The sequence below is a fragment of the Leuciscus leuciscus genome, assembly GCF_965113295.1.
Source record: "Leuciscus leuciscus genome assembly, chromosome: 20".
Classification (NCBI taxonomy): Eukaryota; Metazoa; Chordata; class Actinopteri; order Cypriniformes; family Leuciscidae; genus Leuciscus; species Leuciscus leuciscus.
The window spans coordinates 8,016,245-8,032,307 of NC_138744.1; the positions used below are offsets into that span (position 1 = coordinate 8,016,245).

The window sequence follows — 16,063 nt, forward strand, 5'->3', positions numbered from 1 at the left end:
TTTGACCAAATACAGCTGCATTGGATTAAATCTCATTTTGTTTCACTGCTAAACTTAATATTCCTCTAATACATATTTTTTCAAGTCTTCCAAAGTAAAACCTCTTTAAACTTGCACTCCAAGTAGTGAACAGGATGCACACTCAGATACATTCATTTTCTTATATTTTTTAATAATCATACATTACACGGTTTTAATTCATATAAATTAGATTTGGATTAAATAGCACCTGATAAGCAAAATATGCTTTTTAAAAAAATCCACATGTATTATAAAAATGAAAAGCTGTTCTATTGTGTGTCATTTTGAGCAAACCACTGACCTGGACTCTATTTTAAACCCAACCACAAAAGCAGCATCTGTTGAGCACAGCTGGCCATTACAATGTGTTCTGCTCAGAAATCACATCTGAAAATTGACTTGGTACTACCAAGTTAGCCATGAGAAACATCAGGTAATGGAAAAAAAAAACCCATAACAAACAACGAGCCTGTAATGGAAAGATGCACAGGTATTTTTTTATTGCTTTTTAAAAGGTCGTAAATACAATGAAAAAGAAAGATATGACATAGAACAATAAAAATATGAAATATATCAATCAGATCCTGGGATGGTAAATCTGATAAGTGTCTTTGACAATTATGGAAAAGTCCTAACAGGTCTACAAATAAGCACCATAAGTTTAGATTATCAAATACTGCACCAGAATTTGCATATTCATGGGTTTATGCCTGTTTCAATGTCAGGCAATTTTAAGAGTCTTGTAGTACATTAAGGCAACATTAGAGATATTATATAATTTTTAACTGTTATGATACTTCTTAAAAAGGTCCTGTAGGAAAAATGTTCTCTTCCAGTTACTTAATAAAAAATTTTTTTTAACCAAAACTAAAATTATAAACTCCCGGGAAAGAAAGAGGTCCAACCAAAAATGGCAAAATATTTTGTGGTCTTTTAATGGTCTTAACCATTTTAATCACAAATAATTCACTGGTCAGGAAATTAGCAAGAATTAGATAAAATAACTTGGCAAGAAATAGCCTTCCCCTTGGTTTTCTTTAAACGTTTAAGCCATGTGGGTAAACTTACAGACAGCTTTTTACAGGAAGAAGAGTCAGTGTGTTGTTCCACTCAATGTTAATGGCTCAAGCAGTTCATGAGTAGTTAACAAATGTCTCCCAGTTCATTTGCGTTTAATGTGAGACCAAATATTCACTATAGGGTTTAAATCTGGACTCTGACCAGGCCAAAACATGAGCCTGATGGACTTGTTCTCAAGCCACATCTTGGTTGTCTTTGCAATTTGGGCAAGAGCATTGTCGAAAATAACATCTGATCATACCTCTTTAGATATCAACTTTTCAATTGTGGGAAGCAAGCCATTCTGCAATATTCTCCTGTACTCCAAAGCATTAAAATGACTTTTCACAGTGAAGCTGCTCACCAATACAAGCAGCTAAAAAGGCTCCCCACAACATGACACCTCTTTCTTCACTGTGGTAGAGATGCATTTATTATTCGATTTCTCAGCAGATTTTCGAAGACATGACTTTGGAGCATCACGATGTGACTCGTGTTTCATTGTGATCCATCACTCCACACACAAGCATTTTAACTTAAGTAGTGCATTTGCTTAAATCTTGCTAATATCCTGACCGATAATTTGTGGTTAAAACAATTAAAAGCTTAGTTTAGCCATTTTTTGTTTTTGCCCAGGAGTGTAGACATTACTGCTCCAGGAACAGCTTGTATAATGAAGTAATGACAGAGTCACATCTCTCTATGCATGACATAAGTTTCTTTTAAAAAGAGTGAGATGCATTTTTGGTTGTAAATACTGTTTTAAGGCACATTGGTACAGTACATAAATGCTGTTGTTTCCAGAGGTAAAAAAAGAGAAGTAAAATTCAAATATTCACAGTAGTCTCTTTGCAAGTCCAATTGTGCCATTTCAGTCATCAGGAATTAAGCAGCAAACACCTTTACATCGAAGAAGGCTCCAAAGGAATTTCAATCACATCTTCCTCAATGATCTCACCCTGTGGGAACATGGGAACAGAAGCAGAAGCATCTTTCTGGCACGAGAGATCTGTGAAAGGGCTCAACCAGGCCAAAGAAAGAGGACCTCCGAAAGCTGACTTTAAAGCTTCCCAGGACGGAGTCTTCTCCCATGTAGGGTCTTCACGCTTCAACTTTTCAATACCCTGCAAAAAGAAAAAACAACACATCTGTGATTCTGTGTCTGTTGAAAGATAAATATAATCCATATATGCATGGAAAACAACATCCATAGTGCCAAAAAACTTACATTCCATTAAGTGAACGGAAAAAAGGAAAGCAAATGGTTACCACCATGGTTTAAAAAAAGGAATGGGAAGTGATTTATTTTACTCATGCACCTGCGTGTGTAATCTTTAATGAGTGATAACCCAACTGGAAGAAATGGTTCAACTGTCACTTTATGGGAAAAAAAATTATAGTCAAAAACACATGAAGCATGCGGCATGCCTTCACAATCCAAAGCGTGTATCTAAAGAAAAAGAAAAACAGACTATTTTAAGCATGCGATCAGGCAAAAGGCACATTGAATGTTTGAACGGCCTTTATAGCGATAGCAATCAAAGCTTACCTCCATCACACCAATCAAACAGGGACATCAGCCTGATTTAATACTAAATATGATTAGTTGGTTTTAGATTCATTTTAATTCCCAAAACCACGAAGGCTGGATATTTCTGAGCAAGGGAACCATTCATAAGACGACACGAAAGAATGAAAAGAAATGTACAAAGACTGTTTGGGGAAACTAGGTTAGTGTTAAAGACAGAGAGGAAGTGGACAGGAAGATACAGACCAAGCAAATTCGAAAACATTTAGACCCTTTGAGAGATTACAACACAGTGATTTTGCAATGCGAATAGAATTTTAGCTGCAGAATTTCCTGTAATACAATTTTAGACTTTTCAGAAGCAGAGATGGTTTCGCGTGCGGTTGTGCATTTAAGAAATCCAAAGCCAGACACTTTAAAAGTGACACGTTGTTACATTAAGCACTAATGACCAAGTGTTTCAGGTTTTTAATTCACCATTTGACAAAGAAGAACAGAATGATTGTCTTTTTCATACATACTTAAAAGTTCAAGCACATATCATCCGTTCATCATAACAAAAATGTATATTAATAAAATGTAAAATATATGCAATTAACCAAAACAATGGCAACAATGGTGAATCAATAAAGTTGTCGAAAACACAATTTATCTTTCATGTAATAAGCCATAGAACATATTAAAAAATGTCGTATACTGTATATAAATGTAGTTGATCTTATGGTCAAATTCCCACAATTTCTTAAGCCTGTTCCTTTCTTATACATTTCTGCAAATCAGGTTTATGGAAACATACCAAGTAAATCAGCAATTCTGTTCTGTAATGGAGTACCATAAGTGCTGTTATCACTCAAAATGTTATGTATAATATCTCAATGCAGAGTCTGTACATTTATAAAATAATTATTCCAATGAAATTAGTTTCACTGTTATGGTTTAGGGGTGTAAAATGATCTGAAAATGCACTGGTTATGGAATTTATTATTTAATAATATCCAATCATGTTCAATTCTGTTGTACAATACATGTGAATGCAAAAACTGGTGGATCACTTTGTCAATATACAGTATGAACCGTCCCTTTAGTTACTTTTCTGTTTATTACCATTTTCAAAGTTATTCCAATAAAAAAATAAATAAAAAAAGTAATCGAACCAAATTGTGATTAGATGTCATGACTGCATCATTTAGTGAAGAATCATTTAGAATCCAAGCTTTGTCAGAACAAATATTTACACCCCTATTCAATTTCTTATATTTTTTTTTTTATAAAGCCAAAGTCTATAACCCATTTTCAACGGATAGTTCACCTAAAAATGTAAATGCTGCTATCTCATGTTTTTCCATACAAACCCAAAAGAGTTCATCTTCGAAAGTCCATTGACCCAAAACCCTGACAGTTCAAAATATCCATAAAGAGATTGTAAAATAAAAAGCAATCGATTCAGTTGGATTTCTTTTACAATCTCTTTATGAACGTTTTGAAGCACCAGAGTTTTGGGTCAATGGAGGGACATGAATCTCTCAGATTTCATTTTTAAGATCTTCATTTGTGTTCTGAAGATGAACGAAAGTCTCATGGGTTTGGAACGACATGAGAGTGAGTAAATGACAGAATTTTCATTTGAGCGAACTACCGCTTTAAGGCCTGATCACACCAAGAACCATAACAATAATTATATTGGCACCCACACCAACAAATGATAATTTTCTGTTTATTATAAGTGTGCATGGCAGGTATGTCATCTGCCGCTTTAAATTTCTGAGCTTCTTAAAGTCATGTGGTTTCTGATTGGCTGTTGTTGTAATTCATCAGCTAAAAATAAAATAAAAAAATAATTCTGAAAGTGATTCCAACAACATTGTTCCTCTATGTCATTAGAATTATAGAGTAGCTGTGGTGTGGAGTCAGACTTCCCTATTCTCCTAGTATTACAATCAGGGCTTGAAATTAACACCATTTCATCAATGGCGTTGGCGTGTAATGCAGTCACTCCTACTAGCCACTTTGGTGGGTTGACTTTTACATATAATAAATACATCTTTCAATTATAGTATTTTAAAAAGACATCGGAAATAATAAACCAAGTGCAATGTAGTGTTGTCAAAAATATATTTTTTTCGATGCACATCGATACTTAAATATCTGAAACGCTTCCAATACTCATTTTCGCAGAATAGATACACGATACTAGCTGCGCTTTTCTAGCTCTCCATCTCTCCGACAGCGAGTTGACACACGAACCCGCATCCCCTCACTCACTCGTTTCATTTGCTCCGGATGAATATTGTTGCTGTTACAGGGCTTGAATTTTGGTGTGGGATTGCATGCATTGCGCATTATTTTACTGATGCCCGCAGATTTGTGCTCACACTCAAAGTGCGCGCATCTAAATCCGTCTCTCAGTAATAAATTGGGTTATTTTCCGCTGCTTATTGCGCTTAAACAGTCAAATATACACTAAATAATGTCAAAATGCCAGTCTTGGTGAGTATTCACGTAAACACAGTCAGTTATGTTTTAAATTAACGTAAACCGTTGATAATGAGTAACAGTATAATGGATCTATGTGTCAGGTCTTAAAGTGACAGCAACCTAATTTACCTGCTGTCAAATTTTGAAATAATATCAAAAATATCTATATGTCAGTTTTACCCATGGAATCAATGTCAAAATTGTGGCCAGCGAAAATGCTGAGTGGCTAATAACTTTGGAAAATAACTAGCCACAGAAAAAAAAAAAGTTAATGTCAAGCCCTGATTACAATGATTGTTAAAACTTTATAGTTATAGATATCGTTATGGACTATGTTACCATTTCATCCTTGGTGTAAATGGCCCTTTAAAAATGTCTTGTATCAGTAAGAATAATAATCATTTTTAGTAAATGGTTGTCAGTGCTCTTACGCCGTTAACCAGGAAAGAACATGGGTTTTATATCGTAGATAGGTATAAGGAATTAAAAGAAGGTATTTCAGAAAGTAGTTTATCATTTTAGCAACATTCTGAAGAGATTACAATAGTGATTATATTAGCATAAATCGGCTTCTAGAATCTGCACGATTCATCTTTATTTCAGTGTAGCTAGGCAGAGATGCTTGAGAGTATGACATGAAATAAATAGAGGCAAGAATAAATGGATATGCAATGATTTGTTCCCTGAAAAACAAAAGGAAGATGAAGGTGATTTAGTCTCACTGGTAAATGCTCCGCTCAAGTCCGGATTAATTAAAAGACGCTCTTTAAGGGCAGTCCAAGTGCACTCGAGTCTCTAGCTTAAAGCTTCCTGAGCTCAGACCACATACTGGTAGGGGTCGGCTTTCCCGTGTTCGGGTGTGGAAAACGGGCTAAACCATGCTATCGAGAAGGGGTGTCCGAATACCGCCTTCATGTTCATCCATTTTGTTTTTTTAGCCCATCTTCTCTCTTCCTTTTTCAACTGCTCTATGCCCTAAAAACAAGAGATAACCGAGACTTCAGAGTGTGTGAATATTACAAAACAAAAGAGGAAAAGAACAACTGACCCATTCCATAAAAAAGAACTGTAACCATATTTTCATCTTAGTTGAGAAATCATGCCAATAAGTTTATGTTCAGAATAAAATACTAGCATACTGCTTAGTTCAGTGCAGTATACTGTACACTGCATACTGCCCACTTATTTTATGAAAAGATTGTGAAACAATGCATTACGTAATGGAATGTATTTCAAAAGTAGTATGCTACAATTATATTTTAAACATTTTGAATCCAATTTCATGTAAAATGCCTTAACTCTCAATATTCAAAATCAAAGAAGGCTAAGAAGGTTAAAAGTACATCTGACATTACTTCAGGTTTATTTGTCACACTTGGAAAATAGGTCAAATTAAGTGCATTGCATTTTGGGATGATAGTTCTAATAATACTAAAATCTAGTATTATTCTTGGAAATATATATATATATATATATTTTTTTTTATGCAATCATTTTAGTTCATTCATCAATCTGAGAAAGGAAGGTCAAGTTGAACGCATTGCATTGTGGGAAATTTGCTTACTGCACACAATATACACTACCATTCAAAAGTTTGGGGTCGGTATGATTTTGTAATGTTTTGTATGTTGTTTAATCAAAAAGCAGTAAAAACAGTAATATTGTGAAATATTATTATAATTTAAAATAACTTTTCTATTTTAACATATTAAGATTTAAATTATTCCTGTGCTCGCAAAGCTGAATTTTCAGAATCAGAAATCAGAATCAGTATCAGTATCAGAAAGAGCTTTATTGCCAAGTGTGCTTACACATACACACAAGGAATTTACCTTAGTACTGAAGCTTGCAGTGCACACATGAAGACTTCAGATGCAAACGCCTCTAAGTCCGTCTAAAGTTTTAGTTTAATATTAACATTTTTATCAGGCTCCTATGTACAGGTTTCTACCGAAGTACCGGCATTTCTGAATGGGCTGAGGCTGGGATTTAGTGAGTTTGAAGTGAAAGTATTTGATGAACGTATACTATGTGCGGAGAGCATTCACTCAATATTATCATCTCATTTTTGACAGAGGTGGCTTTTAGAGGCTTTTGCATCGGAGGTCTTCACATACAAATACAACAACAGAAACGTAGTAGTAAAAATTTAAGAATAAATATAAAAATTCAAATAAATTCAAATTCAAAGTGAACAAAAACGCAACACGAAACAATGCCTAGAAATCCCCAAAAAAGTATCCGTGTACTTTCTTCAATGAGTTATATATCTCCAGACTGGAACTCCGTTTGTCTGATGATGTGAACGCGATAACTTCTTATACGGATATATTCACCTCAAAGAAGAAGGTACATGTATTGTATGCGTGTCGCGCTTTTGTTAGTCTTGATTTCTCACAACTTGTGTGCTTTTTCTGGGCGAGATGGAGTGACATGCGGTGCTAAAAGAACAAAGCTGGATGCTGGTCACTATTACTGTATATGTACGAGCGAGGGGAGATTTTTTATTTTTTTATTCTCCTTTTGTGGTCCATAAAAGAAAGAAGGGAATATGGCATTAGAACAACACCAACGTAATTCATTTATGACTTACTTTTCATTTTAGGGTGAATTATCCCTTTTAAGTGTCACATGATCCATCAGAATCATTCTAATATACTGATTTGGTGCTCAAGAAACATTTCTTATTATTATCAATGTTGAAAACGGTTGTGCTGCTTAATATTTTTTTGTGGAAACCATGATACATTTTTACTAAATTCTTTTTAACACATCATTTTCTAAAAAAAACACCTTCTAATAAATGCTACTGTCTTTACTGTCATTTTGACTAATTTAAAGCACCCTTGCTGAATAAAAGCATTACAAAAATTGAACGGTAGAGTATATACTGCAGAAATAGTACACAAGTAGTATGATTGTATGATATTCTGAGCAGATGCTAAACACCTGCAATTATCAAAGGCATCTAGTGAACAGTATATACATACACCATTGTAGTCCATCAAAGAGAATCTGATGGCAGTGTCAAATAGCATCCTCCTTAAAATAAGTTTGAAAGGATCTAGTTGCATCTTTAGCACAAGAATATATGTGGGTGGTGTTTTCCAGGTCAGTTGCTAGAAATTCACAAGATCATGTGTCGTGCAAGTATGTTATCCACAGCACTGGACCATTTGGACTCATATGTCAGATCTAATCATATCATGTCACCAACATACAGTATATTTTAATAATAACTAGCAAATAGAGCTGCACGATTAATCATTAAATGATTGAAGCACCCACGCGATTTTATTCCTAACCATCTTTTTTTCAGAACCTCTTGTAAATGAAATGCTATTTTGTTTAGTTGTCTATTCAGAATCGTAATCTCTATTTAAAAAAATAAGAATAAATCATGATTCTTAGTTTATCCAGAATCATGCAGCTCTACTAGCAAGGGACGGTACATGACAAATAACCAGCATGAATGTATGTTAGCACTACTATTCAATACACAATGACCTACTTATACTTCTTGTATATGTGTTACATTTCACTTCAAGCACAATAGCATTTTAGGTAAAACTGTCCACACATTAACCTAAAAATAACAGCGCATATCAGGCCACAAGCACTACCTCCACCACATTCGCCCACTGCCTAAAGAAGCGATCTCTTACCGTCTCATCTGTGCAGATGGAATGGATTTGGGTGCCAAACATCACAGAGGTGAAGATGAGGAAGAGGAGGGCCTCAAAGCACAGGAGGATGAGGAGGATGACAGTGGCTGGAGGGGAGAAGGAACTGCACTCTTGGGTCAAGAGGGGAGAGGGAACACACACACACACACACACACACGGCATTAACAAAAGCTATACAATTTACTAACACATCTATAAATTATTTGTAACTAGAAGGAAAGAAGAAGGTTAGCGGGCATGGATATCTGGCAACGCATCTAGATTTGCATGTGCAAACTGGGACAAAACACGGTTGGAAGAATCTATACATTAGAACATGGGATAAGAGGTTTTATCTTTTAGCTAAGCTTGGTTAGCAACATTCAGGTGACCTGTCTGAAAACACTGTTTGGCATATATGAATTTCTCTGATAATGTGGATCTTATCTGTAAGAAAGCAAATCAAAGGCTATTCTTGCTAAGGAAATTGAGAGAATTTTCAGAGAAGTCAGGTTGTTCTGCAAAGAGTTTCTATTAGTTTGATCGAGAGTGTTTTAGGGTATAACATAACTGTGTGGTTTGGACGAGTTACATCTGTGAATAAAGTAAAATTAAACAGAATTACAAGAGTAGAAGGTAAAATCATAGGATCCAAGCAAAAGTCAGTCCATCAATTATATGAAATTGCTGTTCAGAGACGAGCTTTGACTATAACGAGACACAACACACCCCTTGAATCATGTTTTTGAATTATTACCATCTCGTCGTCATTATAGAACACCAAAAGCAATATACAGAATAAACAAACTTTTGTACCAAATGCAATAAGTCTTTTGAATAAGGGGTAGGAAATGTGAATATTTTAAGCTTTGATATTGTGGATGTTGTGTATTGTTAATTGTTTTGTGATTGTATGGCGAGACCAAAGACCAATTTTCAGCTAAGGCTGAACAATAAAGTGCTACAACAACAAAAAATATATTTATATACATTTTGGGGTCAGCAAGATTTTTAAAATCTTTTTCAAAGAAGTTTCTTATGATCAAGATTCTAAGACACTTATTTGAACAAAAGCAAAAACAGTAATATTGCAAAATATTATTACAATTTTAAATAACCGTTTTCTATTTTAATATATTTTAAAACGTGATTTATGAGATGGCAAGGCTGAATTTTCAGCATCATTACTCTTCAGTGTCACATGATCCTTCAGAAATCATTCTAATATGCTGATTCTTTTCAAAAACTATTTCCTATTATTATCAGTGTTGAAAACAGTTGTGCTGATTAATGTTTTTGTGGAAACGGTGTCAATTATTTTAGGATTCTTTGATGAATGGAAAGTTCAAAAGTTGAAATGTATTTATTTATTTATTTAGCAACAGTGTAAAAGTCTTTACTGTCACTATTGATCAATTTGTTCATTTTAATGAATCCTTGATTAATAAAAATTACAACTTAAAATCTTACTGGTCCCAATTTTTTAAATGGCTGTGATGATGAAAATCATTTGAACAGAGTGATTTCCAAAAAACCTCCCAATAGTGCTGAGAGTATATTCACCAGCACACACTCTCAACATTAAACACCAGTTAAAAAAAAATGTCCAATGTTGAATTAAAATGTCATATAAAAGTGTCACTGGAGCTGTGGTAGGGAGGCTAGCACACGTCCTCAAACACATCGAGCCGTGGCGCTCATCTGTGCAATCGGAGTTTGAATCTAGCTTTCAACATTTGCTTACATGTATATCACTTCCCCTTCTTCATTACCTGCCCTTTGACCACTCTTTAGTACCAATAAAAGTGGCATTACATTACATTTGCATTATATTGTTTGCCCGGCAATAGCAGCACTTTTTTGTTCTCACACCAAAGGATCAACTTCTCCAAGCACAGAGACTATGGTCTACTTTTATAATACATTTATGGTGCTTTAGCATCCTTTTATGGATATTAAAACCGTTGTTTACATTGTAAGTGAATTAAAAAATGACCAGTATATTAATCACAATGTACTGGAAATAAAAACACATTTGGAATTAGGGTGATTAAAGGACAGAATTTTGATATTTGGGTGTACTGTCGCTTTAAGAAGTGCTTATGGTTTGCAAAGGTTTGACTTCTTTTTCCCAGTAGACAACATTCTAAATTGCATGCTTGTCATCTAACCCTGTCATCTAGAGGTCACTGGGGGTCAAGTTATCGGTCTTGCTAACAATAACCTGCTTTTCTCACTTACTTGTCCAGTCATCTTCAAAGCAGTAGAGAAAATGAAAGACCACCATGACCAAGGTATGCAGAGAAATCAGGCAAATGTACATCTGGAAAACACATCAGTATCAACATTATTCGTTTTTAATGTTGGTTTCAAAGAATCTGAATGAAAAATGAAATAAAATATACAATTAAATCCTTAGTGAAATGATTACAATCAAATTAATATTATTCATAATACCAAATAAAATAAAATAAAAAACTACAAAAATCTTATATTAGAAAGTCCAAGACTACTTCTGAATCTTTGCAACACTTGTAAAATGCTTACAACCTGTGGCCAACACAACTCTGTTTGTGATATTTTTAGAAGAGTGCAGGAAGAGACTTTTTTTTAGCACTTACTGTGAAAAGCACAAAGTACTTCTGGTTATTTTCCCCGACACAATTGTTTACCCAAGGGCAATGATGATCCATCTTCCGTATACAGCGCTTACAAACACTAAAATGAGTTTGAAAGGAAGAGTGGAGAAAGAAAAGAGATGAAAAAGTCACTTTAATGCTGAAGATATAGCTTTCGGATGGATGGATGGATGGATGGATGGGCATCTATATGTCTCCATATGTTCCTCTCTCACCTGCAGTGGTGAGCTCTATCCGGCTTGATACTGCTGCACTTGGGACATTTGTAAACCACCTGGCCTGGCTTCAGCTGCAAGCTCTCAATGTACTCCTTAGTGGCGTTGCCCTTTGGCACGGCTCCCTAAGAAAGCATCAGGCAACTTCAGCAAAATTGTAATAGTTTATGACACCCTGTTGAAGATATAGGGGAGACTGGGGGCAGACATCACACAAAACTCTTATAGGGTTAGTTCATTCAAAAATGAAAATTCTGTCATTATTTACTTACCCTCATGTCGTTCCAAACCCATAAGTCTTTCGTTCTTAAGTTCTTCGGAACACAAATGTAGATTTTTTTGATGAAATCTGAGTGCTTTCTGTCCCTCCAAACCTATACAACTGACACTTTGACGCAACAAAAAGTTAATAAAGAGATCATAAAACTAACCCATATGAATTGAGCGGTATAGTCCAAATTTTTTGAAGACACAAGAATGAACCTCACTGGTTCTTGTAGAAGCTCAAACGTTCTGCGTAACACGCGAGAATGAACCTTATTGGTTCTCGCACGTCAACTGAGCATGCTTGAGCAGAGCTTCCGTTTACCACAACTGATGTGTGCGTTGATGAATGTTTATGTGTGCATAAAAGCCTAAATTTAATCTGTTCATCATATAAAGTGATCGAGACTCTTAGGAAAATTTTGGACTAAACCGCTCAATTTAGTTTTACGATCTCTTTATGAACTTCTTGATGTGTCAGTTGCGCAGCGGTCTAAAGAGGGACAGAAAGCTCTCAGATTTCATCAAAAAGATCTTGATTTGTGATTCTGAAGATGCACAGAAGTCTTACGGGCTTGGAACAACATGAGGGTGAGTTTTTGGGTGAACTCTCTCTTTAAAATGCAACAATGCTACAGTGATGACATTTATGCCGAATATTTTTATTCTGCTGTGTAAAGTTTTGACACCGTCTGAATTCAAATGAATGTCTATTTTATATCTAGGTTATAAAAGGGGTTGTTGTGGGCCCCTTTTATGCTCATTTACATGTTAATAATTCTGTTTACGGGGTCTATGTTTACAGGATTTAATGTTCAAAAAACATATTTTCTTATAATTTACATTGTTGCAGCATTTTTTTCCAGTCTGTTGTGATTGGTCTACCGCTTAGAGCGTGTGTCGGAAATGTAACATCCCTCACCATAAACATTAATGTTATGTTGCATTTTTAATATGTTAATATTATAATTAACATTTTAATTATTATTAAACCATTAATAATAATAATATAAACATAACATTTTTATTAAAAATAATATATACATATAAGTGTCAGTTATAAGTATAAATTAAATTATTAGTAGTAATATGTGATATATAGTGCTATAATTCCTCCTATACACTGTATAAAATTCCCTCATAATGGGGATGTTGTCTCCCCTACCCAAAGGCACTATGGAAGCATGCATTTATTGCTGTAAGTAAAACCCACCGGGTCTGTGCACATGGCTCTGAAATGAGACGCCAAGGCGAGGAAGGCCAGACTATTGAACAGGGTGCCGTTCACCAGGCTGTAGGTGAGGTTCTTCGATGGAATCAGCATGAGGAACAACACGACGAACTCAGCAAAGAAGACAAGAAACCAGGTGATGATCGCACAAACGATGCCGCAGGCATCTCTGATGAACCACATGTTGTTCTGTCGCTCATGACAGGGAGGAAGACACTGTGCGGGCTGCTGGCCACCGGCCTGCCTCTCGACGTCCCTGAAGCGCGGCACTGGACTTCTCATCCTACCACAGAGATGCCATCCTGTCGGGGATGATGGGGAAAAAGGAGTCAAAGTTGGATTAAACAGTCTAATTTCATAGCAAAAGTTTGTGCAGTCTATTTTTTAGTTCACAAAACCAAATGGTTAGCAGAAGTATAGACGTGTGCGGACAGTGGATCACAGAAAACGTCCAAAGCGAATGCAAGATGAATTTAAATTATTTAAAATAAGACAAAACAAGCATTAAAATAAGCTAAAACTAAAGTCAAAAAGAAGTGATATTTCTTATTTAAATCATTCACTCAACAGCTGTCATTTTTATGTAAGAACCAGAATTCCCAGTCTTGGAAAACCTCATATATAAAAAGGATGGATGATATTAATGAATAAAATTGTTCTAGTTATGTCAAGCGCTAAAACATTTATTGGAGTGGAAATTGCTATTTGTGAGGAAAAAAATCATTTTAAAACCATGTCATCACAAATTACAAGAAAAGTCTAAATTAGTGTAAAAGTAAAACAAAAACCTGGAGTCATTTAGCAATGAACATTTAGGCCCTAATTCTGGAATTTAATCATTTGAATTATTCATTAATATTTCATTTAATGGTTTTAAAATATTTCCACTCTTAGTTAAAGTTTGAAAACAAGCAGTTTTGTCATTTCAGCAGAAGTACCAAAGATAACTTGTTTTTTTATTTTTATTTAATTGAACTATTGTCTTTGATAATTGGTGGACTTGGAGTCAAGAAGCTTGAGATCCACTGGTTTAGGAGACACAGAAGGTCATATTTAGTGGACACAGCAGTATGGGAGCTGCAGTCTGACTGATAAAGTCACTTGAGCAGAACCAACAATGTCAGTAGAGGACACACTGTAGTCCCAGTCTCTCTTTTTTTCTGTTATGGCCCAGAAATCAATACTACATCCAACTTTTCTGCCTACTGATACATTCCTATCTACTTGAGTCCAAAATGAGACAGTCAAACACTGTTCAAGAGTGCCAGACATTTTTTAGCATATCATTATGCGTTTCAAAATCAACCTCAATAATCAGCCCAAAATCTGGTTTAACAAGCCAAAGCAGCTGAAACAGGACATAGTAACACAATGGCGTAAATTACGCACTGACTGTGCCAACTGCCAAGCCATAGCAATAACATACACATCATCCAAGCGCACTGTTTATCATTTACTTACATCTCATTGGAATATTAATGACAGTTAATAATAACACGATATTGATTGAACAACACTGAAATCAATCAGCCAGCTGTGTGTAGAAACCTGCGTTACCTGGCCATGGCGATACTCACATATTTGGCGACATTGGCGCTCCTCGCGTTTGCTCGCCCAACCAAGGCCGAGAAGATCCAATGATGCATGGATCACACTAACAGGGGAACATGTTCCAGGTTAGTTTTAACACAATAAAAAGTGGTTTACCCGATTAATGCACAGAGGCTGGTGAAATGCTGCATTTTTGTGCGGTGCCAGCTCCTCCCTTCACTGGAGAAACTGATAGCCACACCTCCCTTGCTTTCACTGGAGGCGCAACTGGATCACGATCCGAAATGGAAACCACTTCCAGAAAATGAATCATTAGACTGCTAGGCTTTGCCAAAGAGACTGAAACTTGAGTTATTTTATTAGGGGGCGCTTCGAGGCTCTGAACGCAGAATGTCCCATTGACCCGCATTCAAATCTCTGGTTGTTTTTATACTATTGGATATATGTTGTACTTATACAATTATAATCCTTTAAAACTGTTACTTCATAAAAAATGTAATCAGATACACAAATGCATATCATCTCCATAACGTATTGTAAAATGACTTTTTAATGTAGCCCTTTAAGTCATCACAAACGACTGTGATTGGTTCGTCCTGTCCAGCGGAGAAAAAAGTAACAGATTCCTCGTGGTATCGCTAGATAAACCACACGCCAAATAGAGTTAACTTCATATTTCCGCTCATGTGTTAAGACCTATGGTTAAGACTGCTGGTAGCCATTCTAGCCTCTTAGTTCATTTGTGTATATTAAATCGACTCAGTATATTGAGTAAAATATGATGTGGGCCGTTGATAATGCATTGCATTATTTCTGTGAAACCCAAACAGAGCCAGCTAGAAGTGTCATGAAAAACATCGTTTGATTGTGTTTGTGTGTATCCTAAATATAACATAATATATTTATAACATAAATAAATAAATAAATAAATTTATTTCGCTAAATTAGAAGTGATGCTAATAATTGTGCGCTAGATAGATAGATAGATAGATAGATAGATAGATAGATAGATTTGATTAATGATGTTTCGATTTTTTTTTTTTTTTTTTTTTTTTTTACATATATTTTTTAAAGAAAGAAAAAAGTACATTTTCAAGCATGGACTTAAAGCGTCCCTTAAAATTTGCGCAAAAGAGCCTAACATGCGGGTTGCCAGGTTGCGTTCTAAACCACGTTGTTAAACAAAATTATAGAGTTTGACAAAACCGTACAGATTATTTTATTTGAAATTGTAATTTTATTTAATATTTCAGTTTATCTGCAAGAACAACTTGACCAAGTATTCGTACAAAAGAACCCTGGTTAATTCTTTTTGCGTTTATATCACTGTTCTATGGTGCACAAATACAGAACCAGTATGAACAGGTGTGTATTTCTTTCTTGTGCAAAAACAACATTTTCCAGTACAAATTGTG

At 35.2% G+C, this 16,063-nt stretch overlaps 1 protein-coding gene across 5 annotated transcripts; it reads right to left on the reverse strand.

Annotated features, from left to right (window-relative positions):
* Positions 1-493: 493 nt before the first annotated feature.
* On the reverse strand, positions 494-14,916 carry zdhhc3a (zDHHC palmitoyltransferase 3a). 5 transcript variants are annotated; one of them, XM_082150964.1, is made up of 8 exons: positions 14,675-14,893; positions 13,080-13,399; positions 11,603-11,727; positions 11,370-11,466; positions 10,990-11,071; positions 8,749-8,879; positions 2,400-2,530; positions 2,049-2,204 (listed from the first exon to the last, which is right to left on the reverse strand). In XM_082150964.1, exons 2-8 carry the CDS (start codon positions 13,377-13,379, stop codon positions 2,189-2,191), a joined length of 882 nt encoding a protein of 293 aa, XP_082007090.1. In that variant the 5' UTR covers positions 13,380-13,399; positions 14,675-14,893; the 3' UTR covers positions 2,049-2,188. The 5 variants fall into 5 exon arrangements, with proteins under 5 accessions (XP_082007087.1, XP_082007086.1, XP_082007090.1 ...); XM_082150962.1 differs by having other exon boundaries at positions 2,067-2,204; positions 2,309-2,530; positions 14,675-14,895; XM_082150961.1 differs by lacking the exon at positions 2,400-2,530 and having other exon boundaries at positions 494-2,204; positions 14,805-14,916.
* Between the last annotated feature and the right edge of the window lie 1,147 nt (positions 14,917-16,063).

What these genes read in the sequence shown, in the direction of transcription:
- zdhhc3a (XM_082150961.1), bottom strand. Translation starts at nt 13,379, where the DNA reads ATGAGAAGTCCAGTGCCGCGCTTCAGGGACGTCGAGAGGCAGGCCGGT. An exon ending in GAGCCATGTGCACAGACCCG is followed by an intron (nt 11,728 to 13,079) that starts GTGGGTTTTACT and finishes ATGCTTTCTTAG; the next exon opens with GGAGCCGTGCCAAAGGGCAA. An exon ending in GATAGAGCTCACCACTGCAG is followed by an intron (nt 11,467 to 11,602) that starts GTGAGAGAGGAA and finishes AACTCATTTTAG; the next exon opens with TGTTTGTAAGCGCTGTATAC.